At 39.1% G+C, this 19,173-nt stretch overlaps 1 protein-coding gene across 1 annotated transcript; it reads left to right on the top strand.

Moving 5' to 3' along the window:
- The first annotated feature begins 1,272 nt into the window (after window positions 1-1,272).
- On the top strand, window positions 1,273-18,568 carry slc30a5 (solute carrier family 30 member 5). Its single transcript, XM_012857073.3, has 16 exons — window positions 1,273-1,677; window positions 4,106-4,228; window positions 4,340-4,406; window positions 4,671-4,756; window positions 4,867-4,954; window positions 6,855-6,945; window positions 7,044-7,120; window positions 7,220-7,390; window positions 9,096-9,384; window positions 9,455-9,663; window positions 11,361-11,518; window positions 11,599-11,728; window positions 14,554-14,800; window positions 14,870-15,096; window positions 17,415-17,543; window positions 18,303-18,568. The coding sequence occupies exons 1-16, from the start codon at window positions 1,607-1,609 to the stop codon at window positions 18,471-18,473; spliced, it is 2,334 nt and encodes a 777-aa protein (XP_012712527.2). The 5' UTR covers window positions 1,273-1,606; the 3' UTR covers window positions 18,474-18,568.
- Window positions 18,569-19,173: the final 605 nt, after the last annotated feature.

Raw genomic sequence — 19,173 nt, 5'->3', positions numbered from 1 at the left:
TCAGCATTCGTATCATAATTGAATATTGCAAAATAAATAATAAAATTTGATGTTTATGTAATTAAGGATGTTTGTGTAGTCGAACATGCCTCATTTACCAAATGAAGTTTACTTTTTACTTTTAGTTGTTTTGTGCTGTAAATATTATTTCAGTAATGATTTGAGTTGCATCTGATTTGTTGTTCTGACAATTAAAAAAATTACTGTTTAATTGAATACAAATGAACATTATTAGTGATCTGAAAGTTGCCCACTGTTTTAAGGTGTAGGAGTTCCTTTATTGTCCCGTAATGGTGAAATTCGGGTGTGACGGTGGCAAACAGAGTTAAACACACTTATTAGCAATGGAAAAGAGAAGAAAAGGAGAAGCTAGTCTAATCTAAAATTAGCTCTAAAGAAGTAACTCGGGTTGAAGGTAATTGATGATTCTAACACATAGCGGTATTGTTTTTGGTGTAAATCTTATGTTTTGATATAACTTTATTCAGCTTCATGGCAAACAGACACCTATAGAGCAAGAACATATCTTTTGCTTTAATGACGGTTAGAAATAGGGCTGGACGATGATTCCATAACGATATATATCGATTGATAGACGTATATCGATGATAGAAAAAAGGGTCAATAAAAAGTTAAACAGAATAAGTTTTCCTGCCTTTTGCATTCTAGCCATGTAGGTTAATATTATAGTCGCTACATCCTCCCAACCAATCACAACGCAGACCCAGGAACCAAGCTCCGCCCCCTCCAAAGAGTTCAGAGAGCACCTGCTTTTTTTTTTCCTTTTTTTTTTTCTTGTAGTTTTGGTAAAAAGTTGGTTCAATAAAGGGTTGAGTTTGAATTCAGTGTTTGTGTTCTGTATCTAGAAATAGGTCGCTAAGCAAGAGCATAAAATGGCCAGGGCTGCACTTAAAATATTAATTTGTTGATAATTATATCGATTGATATTTCTATTTTATCAATATGTTGTTTTTTTCTATATCGTCCAGCCCTGGTTAGAAATGATCATCAGTAAAACCTCAGTTAACAGATTAAACAAAGTTGCTTTGGACACAAAAAGGCATAAGACGTTATGAAATTGTGACACTTAAATGTAAAGCAGTTAGTAAGTGTATAAAATATACATAGAAAACACTTTTGTAGCACAGAGCGACAGTTTCAACAGCTTTTTTTGATACAACAGATACTGTTCAGAGAGAGACCTCTTCCTTTTTTAAAAATCTCTGCGCAGAACGGCGCAGCAGCAACCGTCACGACGTCTCTTACGTGACGTAAACAGTGTGTCGTATGCGGAAGCGCCGGGGCTTTATGGACGATTCGGGTATTCTTCACTCTGCTTTTCGGACTTCACCGGTTATTATCGTTATTCTGACCGACATTGATTTTGTTTTTGGGGCTCCAAGAAAGCGTTAAGATGTGTTTGTTTGACGCCCGGCGAGCACAGAGGACGTGACGGCGACAGAGACGGCAGAATGAACCCCGGTCCTCCCAGAGGAGGCCTCGTTGTTTACTTCAGCGGTCAATGAGTGAGGCTTTTAATGGCGGTTTTGTCCTAAAAGTGATGGTGAGTCCACTGGGAACATAAATATACGGTTATTTGGCCAACATGGAGGATAAATACAGCAGCAACGTCCTGTCAGGAGGAAAACTGGGGATGGTGGAAGTTCCTGATTCAAGGTAACATCTGTTCTAGTCTCAGTTCGTTTTGAAACCCTGATTTTTACTATTTTACATTAAATCAGACTGAAGTTTTTCTGTTTTTAGTTTTTTTTTTTTTATTGCGACAAAGAAAGCGAATTTTAGAGGTTTTTCTTTGTTACTTTTATCTGAATTCAAAGTTTGGCATATAAACCATGCCTTTAAGTTAGGGATGCACTGATACGACAATCTGGGCTGATATCGATACCCGATATTAATAATGCCGTTATGTCCGATAACCGATATTTACCGATGTATGTGTGCACACATATTTACATTTCTGTGATGGTTTGTACCGACTATGAAATCTATGCTAGCTGAATCTAAATTTAAATTATACCCTGAGACTAAGTCTTAGATTTTCACCTTTCTCCCCGTATGTCTTCTTTGAACACCGTGGAAAAACGACCCTAGTAGCTTTGTTTACATGCACAAAATTTCACGATCCGATTAAAATATATTCAGATTAAATAATCGGATTGTACCGTTTATACACAATCAATTAATCTGATCGTAATGTGCGTGTATATGAACCTGGCTTTATTCAGAATAGAACCACTCTGACATGCGCAGTTATCAAATTCCCCTTAATAGAAACCACAGAAGAAGAAGTACTTCCGTTTCTGCTGGACAACAAAAAAATAGCAAACAACGCAGTATTATGCGAGTTTGTTTGTTTGTCTTCCAAACGCTCAGGCTGGACTTGCACGATGTTCTAATTACGGTTGAAACGTTATTGAGTGAAGCAACAATTTTGAGCTCTTTTAATCTTTTTAATAGAACGGTTGTATCTGGAGCCCCGACTGTTTTGGTTCCCAGCGTATTTCCACCACACACCAACGCGGAAATATGTCACGTTTACATCAGGCGCACTCAGTTTGCCACATTCGGAATAACTTGACCCCGACAAGCATTTATTTGCACGTTGATTGGATTATTAATTCCGATTGAGCTTAATCCAAAATTAATATTCCGATTTACTTGTTTACAAGACGCATTTTTATCCCGATTACTTTTATCCATGTTAACTTATAGCTACTAACATTGCATCTCTGCTTCGTTTAAAAACTCCATGATGGCTGCGATGCATCACTGTCACATGACCGAGCAAAAACCGCATGATCCCCTCCCTACCGATATGGTAAATGACTAACATTGGAGGGTTTAACTGAAGCAGAGAAGCGACGTCAGTAGTAGGGCTGGGTATGATCTAGGATGAGCCGATACGATTCTTGATATATAGCTCAGCTTGATTTGATTTCACTTCAATATCGATATTTATTACTTTTAGATTAATGCCCAACCATTCAATCAACAAAACCAGCCAACTATTATATTTATGCTCAATTTATTGAACACTAATATATATACAGGAACATAAAGTGCATTTAGTTTAATGCATTTAACGTATCACAAAAACCAAAAATGTGCCCAAAGGTCTGATTTTAGGGACGAAGGCGCTTCTAAAATCCTGTTGGTCATTCTGCTAATTCGTCTCACTTCCTCACTATAAACAGTAACGGCGCGCTGTGATAACGCCCCCTAGGGGTTGGGAGGTATATCGATACCGAAAGCCAGAATATCGGTATTAAATTGTTTTTAAAAACATCGATATTAATCTTTGTATCGAGTTTTATGTCCAACCCTAGTCAGTAGTGTTTTTTTTTTCCCACAAAGTCAAAAAGATATTTAGCAAATACATAATTGGTTATTGGCCGTAACGGCTATATTACTATTATCAGATATCAAAATTGGCCCAGATTATAGATATCGGTGAAGAAAAGAAGAACCTTATTGGTTAAAATGCTAACTAGGGCCTGTAGAGTGTGAGCTTGAGTTTAAGAGACCTTTAATGTTTCTCCAAGCATTGGAACATTTGAGATTAATTTGCTGGGTTGTCTACAATGTTTTTTTACTTGTAAATAATCTTTTCTCTGTAGTAGAGCTGCACAATATACCGAATCACAGTGTCAGTGCTTGCTATATTTGGTAACACGTCATTTTATGTAAACTCTGTGTGCCAATAGTACATTTCTCATGTGGGATAGACTTCCACTGCCCTTCATGCCCACTTCATGTATACTGTCACAGTGGTCATGATGGTAAAGCTCAGAAATTGTGATGAAGAGTCAGAAAATTTGAGTCAATCTCGATATCTTCATCTCCATATTCAGGTTTTGCATCACATTACCAGTTGGTTTGATATCATGCTTCCCTGCTCTGTTATACGTTGGGCCTCAATGAAACTTTGGCTTGGTTGTAATTAGATAATCAATTAACTACTTAGTTTGTGTATATAGCTCAGATCCCAATAGTTTCTGTTCTTACTACATGCAGGTATGGATCTGTGTGTATGGAAGAGTTTTAATGTTGTTTTTGTTGTGATTTTTGCTCTCTCATCCTGCAGGTTAACCAGATACATCGTTCTGCTGATCCTCTCAAAGGTCCTGAAAGCTTTAGGGATCTTTGAATCGTACGATATCCTCAAAGTCGTTCATATAGTTCAGTTCATCTTCATATTGAAGTTAGGGTGAGTATTTCTTATCCTGCGACCTTTAGTAGGTTTAACTCTATAATCGTTCCATATTTACTGTGTAAATATTCTATATGTTGACAACATGCATGTTGTTTTTTATTGTAGGAGTGCTGTAATTCTGCTTGTCTTTCAAAAACCCTTTTCGTCTGGAAAAGTAATCTCAAGGCGGCAGGTTTGTTGGTTTCTTTCAGCCTTTGAGCTTTTCAGCCTTGATTTCATGATGATTATTCACCATCAAAGTACGATGGTAATATTCATTTTTTTATGGGTTTTCTAAGACTTTCCCTCCAATCAGCTGAGACTGGTTACAACTGAAATTTTCACTGAGTTTTAACACAAAGTAGTCCATGACTGTAAAGTGAAAGGAAAATAATTCAATAAATGAACAAGGAAGATCTATATAACTGTTTTCCCCATTTGTTTTTCTCTGTTTTAGTGGATAAAGTTGGTTAAACATGCCGTCCTGAGCTGCGTTATATCCCTCCTGGGCTTCTTTGGTCTGACTCTCTGTGGACCTTTAAGGTAAATCCAGATTGATTGATTTGTTGGCTAGCTGTTAGACAGTTTTACCTGCTAACAAAGCATCGTACACTAGGATGCATTTGTTCTGATAATAAACCTTTCTCTGCCAGGACTCTGCTGCTTTTTGAGCACAGCGACGTGGTCGTCATCGCTCTGCTCGGGGTTCTCTTCACTAACTCAGGAGGGGGACCGTCCAAGGTTTGAAATCACTGATTATCCTGAACTCAAACTGTCAGTTTGGGAATATACGGCCTCTTTCTCTCCTAGGTTTATTTTATTTTCCTTCACTTTACCTGAGAACCGTAACAGCCGAGCTCAAAACTATGTGTATCTAGGGCTGGACGATAATTAAATATCAATATATATCACTCGATAAACGTATATTGATGATGGAAGAAAAGGTGAATATAAAGTTCAATAGAATACCAGTTTTTCTTCCTTTTACAATCTACCCATGTAGATTATTGCAGTAATTATTCCCTCCCAACCAATCACAACACAGACACAGGAACCAAGCTCCGCCCCCTTCAAAGGGTTCAGAGAGCGCGTGTTATTTTTTTCTTGTATTTTTGGTAAAAAGTTGGTTGAATAAAGGGTTGAGTTTAAATTCAGTATTTTTATTTAAAAAAAGGTCACTAAGCAACAGCGTAAAATTATCAGGGCTGCACCTAGATTATATGTTTTGAATTTGTGAATAATTATCGATATCGATCAATATGATTTCTATTTTATCAATATGCTTTTTTTTTTCTATATCGTCCAGCCCTATGTGTATCAATGGCAGATCTTGATTTTTAATTATCTTCATTTAATCAGGTTATTTGTGTCTGTTGAGTTCACTGCTCAACCATCTTAGGATCCATTTGAGGATTTTTATTTTTTATTTGCCCCTCTGAGCTTTTAAAGCTCCGCCTCCACAAGTTGTGCCAAGACACCAACCTAGTTAAGTCAACTTTGCTGAAAAGATTGGTCAGATATTTAGCCAGAGGCTTGTTAATGGCTACAAAATGCACAAAATCATCTTTTTAGGAGCAGCGTGCCTGAAATTAGCAGAGACTTAGATTCTAATGGAGGACTTTGAGCTGTTTAATAGGGGAAAAAAGTTTTTGATATATGGTTTTTTTTAGCTAAAAAAGAGATGCCTGTATTAAGGCTGGACGATATTAGGGAAAAAAAAGCAGCCCATTTAAGTGCAGCCCCTGACCATTTTATGCTTCTGCTTACACTGCAAAAACAGAGCTAAAATAAGTTAAACTTTCTTGAAATTAGTGTATTTTTACTTTATTTGAGCGGGTAAGTAAGATAATCTGCCAATGGAATAAGATTTTTGCACTTAAAATAAGAAGAACTCATCTCTATCAACTTATTTCAAGTGCATTATATCTAATTATCTTATTCTAGGGGTAAAATTACTCTTTCCATTGGCAAATAATCTTATTTACCTGCTCAAATCAAGGACGAAATACAGTCATTTCAAGAAAAGTTTACTTATTTTTAGTTCTGTTTTTGCAGTTTAGCAACATATTTTTAGATACAGAACACACAAACACTGAATTCAAACTCAACCCTTTATTCAACCAAGTTTTTACCAAAACTTCAAGTATTTAAAAAAAAAGAAGAAAAAAACATGTGCTCTCTGAACTGTTTAAAGGGGGCGGAGCTTGGTTCCTGGGTCTGCGTTGTGATTGGTTGGGAGGATATAATGACTATAATAATAACTAACATGGCTGGAATGCATAAGGAACGAAAACTGTTATTGTATTTAACTTTTTATTCACCATTTTTTCTGTCATCAAAATACGTCTATTGATCGATAATGTTATTCAATTATCATCCAGCTCTAGCCTGTATATTTATTTATGGTGAAGTGAATAATAGTATTTATTAAAATAGCAGAATAATTGTTAGTTTCTAGCATTCCTAGGGTCTTTTAAACAGCATTTTCTCTGTGTAAAGGACCCAGAGTAGAGCAGAGGTTAATGAGACCCATAAGGGCCAGCCTTCTCTCTGGGGCTGAGCGGTACAAAGTTCTGATTGGGACCGTTTAATTAACCCGGTTCTGGTCACATCTGAGCAGCTCCTCTGTTTTTCCCTGCAGACCAGAGGTGCTGCTCTTTTCATCATCGCCGTGATCTGCCTGCTGCTCTTCGATAACGATCAGCTGATGGCGAAGATGGGAGATCACCATCGTATCCTTTCACCTGAGTCTCACCCGCCTTTCGGGTCTGGTGCGGTTCTGCTGGCTGGTTCTGCTCTGTCGGCGGTTTGGGCCTTGACAGCAGAGCAGCTGAGGGACATCACGACAGCGCGCTCACACACTTCCTCTACACGACCATTTCTCTTTTAGGAGTTGCGGATCACAAAGTGAGTGAAGCTGTAGCTGTTGGACCTTCTTGAGCTGCGTGTTAACGGCGTTTTGTTTCTGAAGACGTTTTCCCTTCTTTTCTCCAAACCCGCTGTCAGGGCGGCGTTGTGCTGCTGGTGGTCTCGCTCTGCATGAAGGTGGGCTTCCACACGGCCTCCAGGAAACTGTCCGTGGAGATCGGCGGAGCGAAGCGACTCTACGCCCTGGACAACCTGGTTTCTGCTGCGGTGCTGCTGCCCTGGGTGGTCGTCCTGTCAGCAACAACCGAGGTGATCCTCCTGAGGCTGAAGGCCGGGAAACTGGAGAAAGATGAACCTGAAGCCTGTTAACCAGAGGAAGCTACATTCATCCATCCATCCATACAACATCCATCATCCGTTCATTCATCATCCATCCATTCATTCATCCATCCATCCATCCATCCATCCAATCATCCATTCATCCATCCATCCATTTATTCATCATCCATCCATTCATCCATCCATCCATTTATTCATCATCCATCCATCCAACATCCATCCATTCATCATCCATTCATTCATTCATTCATTCATCCATTCATTCATCATCCATCCATCCATCTGTTCATTCAGTCATCCATCCATTCATTCATCATCCATTCATCCATTCATTCATCATCCGTTCATTCATCATCCATCCATCCATTTATTCAGTCATTCATTGATCCAATCATCCATTCATTCTTCCATCCATCCATTCATTCATACATACATCCTTCCATTCATCCATTCATTCATTCGTCCATTCATTCATCCATCCACCCATCCATTTATTGATTCATCCATCCATTTATTGATTCATCCATCCATTCATACATACATCCTTCCATTCATCCATCCATTCATTTATTGATTCATCCATCCATTCATTCATCCATCCATTTGATTCATCCGCCCATCCGTTTATTGATCCTTCCACCCATCCATTCATCCAACATCCATTCTTTCCATCCAATATCCATCTATCCATCCAACATTCATTCATCCATTCATCCAACATCATCCAACCATTTATCTTTAATCCATCCATCCATTCATTCATACATCCATCCTTCCATCCATTCATTCATTCATCCATCCACCCATCCATTCATCCAACATCATCCAACCATCTATCTTTAATCCATCCATCCCATCCTTTAAGTCACACGTGTGAAACTCAAGGTCTGCGGGCCGAATCCGGCCGTTCAAGGCAATTTATCCAGCCTTCAAGAGCCTTAAAAGGCACATCATGTCATAAAGTAGAGGCTTATATCGTTTTAAATTGTATAAAGTGGCTAAAACTGAGCCTCCTGTAGCAAATGTTGATTTTATTTAACCATGTAGTAACAGCATCCCGCCACTAGAGATCAGTTTTCCCACCACACATTAAAACAACACAGAAATGTCCAAAAAGAAAAAAAGTGATGCAGAATGATGATAGTTTGAAGTTTACCACAGCCCAATAACAACTTTTTTTTGCAGATAAACTGTATAAAATGGGTCTAAAGTTGTTACTTTATGTTATGATGAATTTTAAAATATTTCAGTGTGAAGGGAAATGAAATTCTAAAATCATAAGTACCATCTATACACATGCAGCTGGCCCCTTAAGGCTTTAAGGGAAGGGATTTATTAGAGTTAAAAAAAAAAGTTATGTTTTACTCCATACATTTTAATTGAAAGGCAATAGAGAAACAATAGAGACAGGATTCTTCTTTATTTCTAAATAGATACAAGAATATATCCAGAACAAAACGCGATAAAATATTTCCCTGATCGTCATTTTTGCCATATTTATGTCTAATTACTTACCGATGTTTTCATTCCGGCAAAGATTTGTTTAGATCCATGTAACCAAACATATAAAAAAATCAAAATATTTCTAAACATAACGTAATAATATTAAAAAATGTTTTTAATTTCATCCCTCATCCTCGTTTCCATCTGAAGTTTGCGCGTATTGTTCCTGCAGAGCAAAGTCGACTCCTGGTCCTCCCTCGTCTTCCCGTTTGGGATGATCATCTTCTCCGTCATGATCCTGGAGTTTTACGTGGAAGCCGTCTGCAGCGCCAAGATGGAGGCGCCGCGGTGCGCCCGCTACGGCGCCTTCGCCCTCTTCACCAGCGCCCTGATGCTGGCTAATTTCTGGACTCACCCGCTGACGGATCAGCTCCGCTCCATGAGCAAGCCGCCGCAGCAGGTCAGCACGGAGCACGTGCTCTCCGGCGGCGTGATAGTCAGCGCCATCTTCTTCATCATGGGTAGGTATCAGATGGAGACATGCCACCTGTCGCACCTCGGTCTGTCTTCATGAGCGTCCGTCCTCCGCAGCGTCCAGCATTCTCTCGTCTCCGTCGAAGAAGGGGCAGAAGGGGACCCTGGTGGGTTATTCTCCTGAAGGGACGCCTCTGTACAACTTCATGGGGGACGCCCTGCAGCACACGTCACAGTCTCTCCCTCGATTCATCAAAGATTCCCTAAAGCAGATCCTGGAGGAGTACGACTCCAGGCAGATCTTCTACTTCCTGTGTCTCAACCTGGTGAGTCGGGCAAAAAAAAAACTCGACGCTTGCCTCCAGACGAAAGATACATCTTTAAATTCAAATTCAAACTGCTACTTTAAATATAAAATTATTACATACTTTTCAATAAATGGTAATTTTTTAAATTAAGAACAGGGTTCATGCGTATCCTTAAAAAGTCTTAAAAGGCATTGAATTCTGTATTATAAAACTAAGGCCTTAATTAGCATTAAAATGTCTTAAATCAGTCTTTCTTAGGTCTTAAAATTGTTGCCTGGTCATAAATTTTATTTTTGTAATCCCTACCAAACAGTAAAATAGTTGACACAATCATTTTTTTAATTTATTTACTGAACAGCGCAATGTAACCATTATTGGTTCCGTCCCGATAGCAGAACCAATAAAAACTGTTGCGACCGGACCATAGCTGTGTTTTAGTAGAGAACAAAACAAAATTTGTGAATTCAGTTCAGTAGTTGTTAAAAATATATCTGTAATTTGTGTTTTTTAGCTTTCTTCCTATATGGAATGTTTTTTAAATTTTAAAAAACATTCCATTCACCAATACTTTGAATTCTTCTGATTGTTCTAATTGTTCTAACTCTTCAAATTTTACAAAATTTTTCAAATTCTTCAAATTTTTCAAATTCTTCAAATTTTTCAACTTTTTTCAAATTCTTCAAATTTTACAAAATTGTAATTTTTTTCAAATTCTTCAAATTTTTTCCCAAATATTTCAAATTCTTTAAATTCCTTCAATTTTTTTCAAATTTTTCAAATTCCTTCAAATTTTTTCAAATTCTTCACATTCTTCAAATTCTTCACATTCTTCAAATTCATCACATTCTTCCATTTCTTCTAATTCTTAATTTTTTTTCAAATTCTTAAATTTTTTTTCAAACGTTTCAAATTTTTTCAAATGTTTCAAATTCTTTAAATTCCTTAAATTTTTTTCAAATTCTTTCAAAATTTTCAATTTTTTTCAAATTCTTCACATTCTTCAAATTCATCACATTCTTAATTTTTTTTCAAATTCTTCAGATTTTTCATATTCTTCAAATTCCTTCAAATTCTTCAATGTTTTTCAGCTACTTTTTCTCTTCTGCATCTTCTGCTCAAATCATTCTGCAGATTAGCATTCTCACTCGCTGTTACGCAGGAACAGCTTTTTCTAGTTTCTTAATTCAGTCGATACAATATAATTAGTCATTTATTATTGATATAAACAAAATAAAAGCCTCAGAAAGACTGCCAAGAATCACCACAGCAGATGCCTGTACCAACTTAGAACAATTATTTTGCCATGTTTATAAAACTCCTCCGATATAACATTTAAAAAAATATTTGCTTTAAGAAATAAAACACATAAAATTACATAAAAAACGAATGCTGTAAGCATAGACTGTCATGTATACTGAAATATCGGAAATGTCACATCACCTTTTATTGAATAAAATATTGTGATATATATATTGATATTGAGTTATTATCCACCCCTATTAGGCTTTGATACTTTCTTAAAACAGAGGAAAAACATTTGGAGGCATTAGTTTTATGGTTATTTCATTTTGTTGTTGATATATATATAAAAAAATCAACATTATAATCCAAACTTCTTTTCCTCAGGCATTCTAAAACTCTTTTTTTAAATCACCAAAACAACCCATGGATGTTTTTGAATCCACTCCCACTACAAAATGCTTCATTCTGCCCAGGCTTTCACGTTTGTGGAGCTGTTTTACGGCGTTTGGACCAACAGCCTGGGACTCATCTCCGACGGCTTCCACATGCTGTTCGACTGCTCCGCTCTGGTTCTCGGCCTCTTCGCCGCCCTCATGACCCGCTGGAAAGCCACCAGGATCTTCTCCTACGGGTAAAGTCCCCCCCCGAGATGTTTCCGGTCCAGCTGGACGTCTGTTTGTAAAGTCTGACTCTGCTGTCGGCGTCTCGTAGGTACGGCCGGGTGGAGATCCTGTCCGGCTTCATCAACGGCCTCTTCCTGATGGTCATTGCCTTCTTCGTGTTTATGGAATCGGTCACCCGCCTGTTGGATCCTCCCAACATCAACACGGACATGCTGACTGTAAGTCGATCTGCCCGATTCAGTGTTTTTACTCCCCCACTCAGCTGCTCGTTGTTCTGGGAATGGAGCCGGCTTTGATCTTTGTCTATAAACCCAAGCTAAAAAGCCAAAGTGATCAACTATCGGTCAAAACAGGTTTTTATCTAGTTCTGGCGGAGCTTTATCGGCTCCCTAAAGTAAACGCTGTCAGTGGTGCTTTAAACGTTTCCATGTTTGACAGAAAAGCCTAGAGCAACCCCAGAGGATTATTGTTATGAGCGAAGAGGATCTAAAGGGGAGAAAACTGCGAGATAAGTTGGTGTCAGGAGGTCAGGATGCCCCCCCCCCCCCCTCCCAAACAGAACCTGATGCGGTCCAGCTGACGGGCCTTTTCTGAACCAATGGCTTCCAGCTGGAAAATCTTTGTGCCGACAAAAACTTTTAACACAAAAAAATGTTCATATGCCAGGATGGTTGGAAACAAACAGGAATATTTTGTTGCCCACATAAAAAACTGCAAGTTTGGCATAACTTTTTACAACTATAATAATAATAATAATAATAATAATAATAATAATAATAATAATAATAATAGATATTTGCACATGTACAGACTGAGTTTAACTCTGCAAAGTAAATCAGCGTCAGACTGATTCAATAGAGATCATCTGTGAGCATCAAGTCTACAAGTTCTCAATCAGATCAAGGTCTGGACTTTGACTAGGCCATTCTAGCAGATGAAGGTGCTTTGGTCTAAACCGTCCCTTTGTATCTCTGGATTCAGGGTGGTTTTCCCGTTGGAAGGTGAACCTCCCCTCCTGTCTCAGGTCTTCTGCAGCGTCTGACAGGTTTTTCTTCCAGGATGGTCCTGATTCGTTTTGTATGTTGGCCAAATTTGTGTTGATTTACTCACTTCCACTAAAGGCCAGATTTGCGGAGGCTGGTCCTGAAAAGATCCGAATTCAGCCGCATTTTCCTGCAGTGTGAACGTAGCCATAATTTTGCATAACTAACAAAGAGCTGCTAAAAACAGGTAAAGCTTTGAGGTTTTACTCAACGTTGTTGCGATTAGCGGCCATCGTGAATGCCGCAGTCGGGAAATATCCTGTTACAAAGACTTTCCCACTGGTGATACCGACTTTAGGGGCCGTTTCCCGACTCGTTAGACGATAATTCTGACTACCGAGGACACATGGAACGCACTTTTAGACCAACAAACTCTTAGAGGGAGACACATTCATGTGCATATTTAAAAGAAAAAATGTATTTTATTTTATGTGCATATAATTTTTTCTCATTTCAGGTCAACAACTTGGACTTTTTTTAAATGTAGATCCATCAAATAAAATAAGAGTAGAAAGCATTTAAGTCACACGTTGAAATGACGCAAAATATGTAAAAATCTGAGGGAGTGAATAGTTTTGTAAGAAGTAGGCGTCCGCTGCAGGTCCACCAGGTTCTGCAACGGCTTTTTCCACGTTGCCATCAGACTGCTGAACTGTTGAACTCTGAACTGGACTCTGCATCACATTTGCATCATTATTTGGCATTACCAACGTTCCCAAACTTTTATTATCCATTTAAATCAGGGGTGTCAAACTCATTTTGGTTTAGGGGCCGCGTACAGCTTAATCGGATCTCAAGAGGGCCACACGAGTAAACTCATTGCAAGATTAAATAGAATTAATAAAAGTGGACTTGTTGTTGATTTTTATATTAAATGAATTTCACTTTTACACAATATATTATGAATAACCTCAGCGTTTTTAAGAAAAGTGTGTGCAATTTCAACAATACTTTTACTCAGTTAAACATTTACTTGTGCATTATGCATAAGAACTGATCACAGTGATTGTACAATGTTGAAAAACATTTATTCACATTTTTTGGAACTTAAAAACACTGTCCTGCATGACAAAATACATCAAACAGATAAAAATAAAAAAAAAATTTAAAATAAATTTTCCACATCTGAAGCTCAGCGCTACCATCTGCTGATTAAAACACAGCGCCCCTCGTGGACAATATAGGAACTGCAGATTTTCAATTAAATGAAGTACATGTTTTTTTCAATAATTGTTTTATCATTCTCTTTTATCTCTTCTTTCTTTCACCTTTTCTTTTTTTCTTGTTCTTCTTTTCCTCTCCTACTTTCCTATTGTAGTGTCCATATCATTTGAGATATTCCCCGCATGAATCATAATAAAACTATTCACATTCATAAATCAAGCAGAGCACTATGGCAAAAGCATAACTGCTCCACTTGTGAAAGTCAAATCTGATTAGCTCTTTTTGGCATTAAGACAACAATTCTTATTGCCACATTGCCAGACAGGACACTGGAAAAAAAAAAAAAAAAAGATTTTTTTTTTTGAATAATGATAATGCATTTAGCCAACGGGCCGGACTAAATTGTTCGGCGGGCCTGATCCGGCTCGCGGGCCGTATGTTTGACACCCCTGGTCTAAATAGTACACAACCTAACGTTTACTGCATTTTTGCACATATTATTTGCATTGCACCAGACTTTTCCATTGCACCATTATTTTTGCACATAAACTGAACATTCTTCTGTGTTGTTACATCTGATCACTTCTGCACTTTATATTGTAATGTTGCCTTATTCCACCTGAAATTCCACTACGCTGTTGAAGGCTAAATGCAACGAAATTTCGTTCTGTGCGCACTCTGTAGACACAAAATGACAATAAAGTTGTCTAAGTCTAATGATGTCCGGTTTTCCTCCCGTTACCGTGTTATACAGCCGGCCTCAGGTCTTCAGTCCAGGTCACTGCGACCTCAGGACAACAACCAGCTGACATATAAACCGTGTGTTTTTCCTGCAGCCGGTGTCCGTCGGAGGCCTGCTGGTCAACCTGGTGGGGATCTGCGCCTTCAGTCACGCCCACTCCCACGGAGGCAAAAGCTGCGCCTCACACGACCACGGACACGCGCATCACGGCCACTCCCACGGCGAGCACGGTCACGCCCACGGCGGCCACGGCCACTCCCACGCCGAGCACGGCCACGCCCACGGCGGCCACGGCCACGCCCACAGCTCCGCCAGCCGAGGCATGAACGCCAACATGAGAGGTGAGAGCGCCGGAGTACCGAAACCAAGTCCGACACGAACACGGCGCTGAGCTTCCCTTCTCCTTCCAGGCGTCTTCCTCCACGTCCTGGCGGACACTTTGGGCAGCGTCGGGGTGATCATCTCCACCATCCTCATCCGTCAGTTCGGCTGGCTGATCGCCGATCCGATCTGCTCGCTCTTCATCTCCACGCTCATTTTTCTCAGCGTCATCCCTCTGCTGAAGGACGCCTGCGAGGTTCTGCTCCTGCGGACTCCTCCGGAGCACGAGAAGGAGCTGAGCGGTGCGCTGGAGAAGGTGAGGAGGAGTCCCAAGCACCAAATTAAGTTCATGTTTAGTTTCTTTGTTACAAATCGATGGTTTATTGAGATTTAGTTTAAAAAGATACAAGATTATTGCCTCAAAACACATTTTTCAACGCACTTTTCCAGCTGTTTCCAAATTAATTAAGTCGTTAAGAGGTACCAGGGTTCCTTGTTAAGTACGTCTTCTCAGCTCTTTTCATTTTCATTGCTTTCTAACATTTGCTAAAAACTCTTTTCATTGCAGTCAATTTTAGAAACAGAAGAAATTAGATTGTTAATTTAGGGATTAAATTACCAAGGCTACTTCTTTCCAGTCGGTTTAAAGGGGTGGGAGGAGAACCGGGCCTCCTTTTTGGGGTTGTTGGACAAATACAAATAAGCAACTACCGTATTTTTCAGGCTATAAGGCTGTTATGGGAGTTTTGGGTGGAAGGGGGGCCTTGCCAGTTTTTACTACCCCCTGGGGGGTGGCTTTTTCTGGGGTTCCCCTGCCCACACTGAACCTCTCCTGCCTTTGCTCCTGGTGTTGTAAGTTTGGAGTGGTGGATTATTGTCCATCGGAGGGGTGAGTGGAGAAAGAATTAGGAGGGTATTCAAGGTGGGGAAGAGTAGACGGATTCGACCTTGGTTACTGAACAGGTTTAGCTTACCATAGTCTAATGTAATTTCAAAATAATGTGCGCATAGGTACCTAAAACAGGCCATACCTAATAATAGATGAATCCTAAATTGTAGATAAAAGCTAAACCTTTGATCTTGTGTGTTAAACCTCTATGAAGCATTCACTGCCCGGTTCCAACACGGGAACCCTTTGGGTCCCACTTTACGAGTTTACAAAAATGGTTCCTCTGTGCTTTGTTCACATTTTCAAGTGATGGGTCATCTCGTTTTGTCTTGATGCTGACGACGCCATCATCAAAAAAAAAGAGAGGAATGTTATAAGAATTATTATTCTGAAGTCACTATGGCCTCACACCACTCGGACAGAGGAGGCCTGGAGACCTGATGTCTGTGTATAAGTTCCACTGTTTGCCGAGTGCAAGGCTGAATGCTGCGTAGAATGATTATTGTCTATGATAGACTGTCTTTGTTATGTCTCAAACCAAGGCCACGGTGCAGTATTAGGGGAAGCCCGAAAAGCGAGACAGGGAGAGACAGGGCAGACAGAGACTGCAGCGGAACCGTGGGGTGCGATTACTTTCCATCTATGTGATCTCTGCTCTGTTTCTCAATAAAAGTGCTGGAACATCATTACCACCGTCTCGTCATTTAGTAAAGATGGGAATTCAGTTACTATTGTTTAATATTCCACCCAAAACTCCCATAACAAAGGCGCACTTAAAATCCTTAATTCTTCTCAAAAATTGATGGTGAGCCTTATATATTATTATCATTGTGCTTACTGACTGATTTAATGTGGTACAATGCGCTCAAAAATCTGTTAAAATGTGTAAGTATGACTTTGGTTAGCAATGAAGCCGCTCCAATCAATGGATATTAGGAGCATTACGATACACTGTGTCACTACCCGAGTACCCCTGAGCTGTCTACCAGACTGCCTGACTGTAATGTCTAAACTAGAAGAGCATTCATGTAAGGCAGCCTGGAGTACACGCTAGCAACAATAAACCTAGTAAGTTAATTCAATATAAAAGTTACATTTATTTTATGTTAGAAACAGGGCAGCGTAGTCCAGCTACTCTGTCCTCCTGATAGAGACGGTTAGAGAGCTGTGGACGTGGAGGAGTGATATTACACAGTACTGCATATTTAGCATATTTAGTGCGCCTCATGATCTGGAAATACGATTTATATTTTTTAATATTTATATCCTCTGATGCCTTTTCTCGATGTGTTAGTTTCTTGCAATCGCCTGCGTGTCCGTCACCGGTCTGCATCTTCACCCAAAGCCTTTGATGTTCTCGCGCCGTTCTATGGGTTCAGGTCCATAACTGAGTTTAATGTTTTACCTTTGTGAAGTTGTTTCATCTCTCATTTATGTAAAAAGACTCAAAAACAAAGCAGCAACCAGTTTTCAGTATGTTTGCTTGAAGACATCAGCGATGTGTTTGTTGTTGTTTTTTTTTTTTTTTTTTTATGTTTTACAGCCTAAATCAAAATTTTTGACATTTTTTTTTCTGTAAAAAGTCTGACTTCTTGAAAATAAAAATATGAAACCAATTAATCTGATTTTAAAGTGTGACGCCCCCTGTGTTCGCTAACAATGATTACATGCCTTACAGGGATGACCTTTAGTTACATTATGACGGGTCTGACTTCTAAAAAAACTCCATGAATCTCCTGCTGCAGATCGAGAAGATCGAAGGCGTTTTGTCGTACCGAGACGCTCATTTCTGGAGGCATTCGGCCAACGTGGTCGCCGGCACCGTCCACCTGCAGGTCATGTCGGACGTGGTGGAGCAGCGGATCGTCCAGCAGGTCGGTTTTCCATCCAGGGTTCCCACGGGTCCTTGAAATCCTTGAAAGTTTGCGAATCTGAATAAATAAATTCAAGGCCCTTGAAAGTTCTTGAAAACAGCCAAAAAAACACCTTGTCCTTGAAAGTCCTTGAATGCACTGAAATTGTGTCTTTAACAAAGGTAACAAAAGCCTGAGAATGATTTAAATATATCTCTGAGCAGCTTTCTGGCAACCGTGGCGCTTTAAACAGAAGTTAAAAACTAGCTTAATCAAAGATGAAAGTAAGTGAAACAAATTGTTATAATTCTGAACATCTCAATGCTGCACTTTTTTCCATAAAATTCCATGAAACGGTAGGCCAATGTACATCTTATATGTAATGTAGTATGGCATAGCCATGTACTGTGGATATAAATGTAGGCTATGAATATGATCAATATCAATGTAGGCTATAAATTAAGTCCACTTTCTTGCATTGTTTCTGACCCAACAACTTCTATGCTGTTTAGTATTTTATTGAATTTGCATTGTATTAAAATATGATAACCGAATTTGAGGAAATTGGTCCTGGAAAGTCCTTGAAAGGTCCTTGAATTTGATGTTCACCAAGGTGTGGGAACCCTGTCCATCACAACTTCTCTAACAGAGGCTTCATTAGACTTTTTAAAGAGCCTTTAAATGACGTGTGTTGTGAATTGGTGCTATATAAATAAAATTTAATTGAATATTTTTCATTTTCCATGCACGACTGTAACTGTAACATCTCCCCATCTGTAGGTGACGGCCATCTTGAAAGACGCCGGGGTGAACAACCTGTCGGTGCAGGTGGAAAAGGAGGCGTACTTCCAGCACATGTCTGGACTCAGCACCGGGTTTCAGGACGTTCTGGCAATGACCCAGCAGATGGCGTCGATTAAATACCCCAACGACGGGACTCTTATCATGTAAAGGACCAACGGATGCTCTGAATGCTCCACCGACTCTCCTTTTTCCTCGATGTACAGTTTATAAATGTTTAAATAAATCCGAATTTAACGCTTTCATCCTTCATGTAGTTTGTTGCACAAAAAATGGTTGAAACTAGGGCTGAACGATTTTGGAAAATAATCTAATTGCGATTTTTTTTTTCTTAATATTGCGATTTAATGCGATTTATTTTTTTATTTTTTTTTCCAGTTTAATTTATCATGTCTTTTTAAACATATACAAACAATAAATCAACTTGTTTCCTCGCTGTGCAAATTAGTTGCTAAAAGACCCGCAGCATCTAAACTCGGTGCAGAAATGATTGCGTTCTGCCTACGATATATTTCAACCAAAATTGCAATTTTGACTTTTCTCTGCATTAACCACAAGCAACAAAAATGGCTTCTAAATAAAGATGTTTGTAAACAAGGACTATTTAAAACAAGAACTTTTAATGTTTCTATTAATCAGAATATTATTCAAGAGAACAGCTTTTAGTTGATTTGGACATCAATCCCTGTTGAACATAAAGTCCAACCAACAAACAAGTCTCTGTATTAAACTGATTGACCTGTACTTAATGCTATATATGATTATATAAACTCTAAAACAAGTAATAAAATTAGATTATCTCACTGCTGCAACTGTCTTCCCTTCCATGTGGAGGCAAACCCACTTTAAA

Source organism: Fundulus heteroclitus, chromosome 8 (genome assembly GCF_011125445.2).
Source record: "Fundulus heteroclitus isolate FHET01 chromosome 8, MU-UCD_Fhet_4.1, whole genome shotgun sequence".
Classification (NCBI taxonomy): domain Eukaryota; kingdom Metazoa; phylum Chordata; class Actinopteri; order Cyprinodontiformes; family Fundulidae; genus Fundulus; species Fundulus heteroclitus.
The sequence above is the reverse complement of the archived record's forward strand: the minus strand, read 5'-3'. Positions and strand labels throughout refer to the sequence as shown.

Coding starts and splice junctions, on each gene's coding strand:
- slc30a5 (XM_012857073.3), top strand. CDS start 1,607: ATGGAGGATAAATACAGCAGCAACGTCCTGTCAGGAGGAAAACTGGGG. Junction 6,946..7,043: donor GAAGATGGGAGATCACCATC/GTATCCTTTCAC, acceptor ACAGCAGAGCAG/CTGAGGGACATCACGACAGC. Junction 9,664..11,360: donor ACTTCCTGTGTCTCAACCTG/GTGAGTCGGGCA, acceptor CATTCTGCCCAG/GCTTTCACGTTTGTGGAGCT.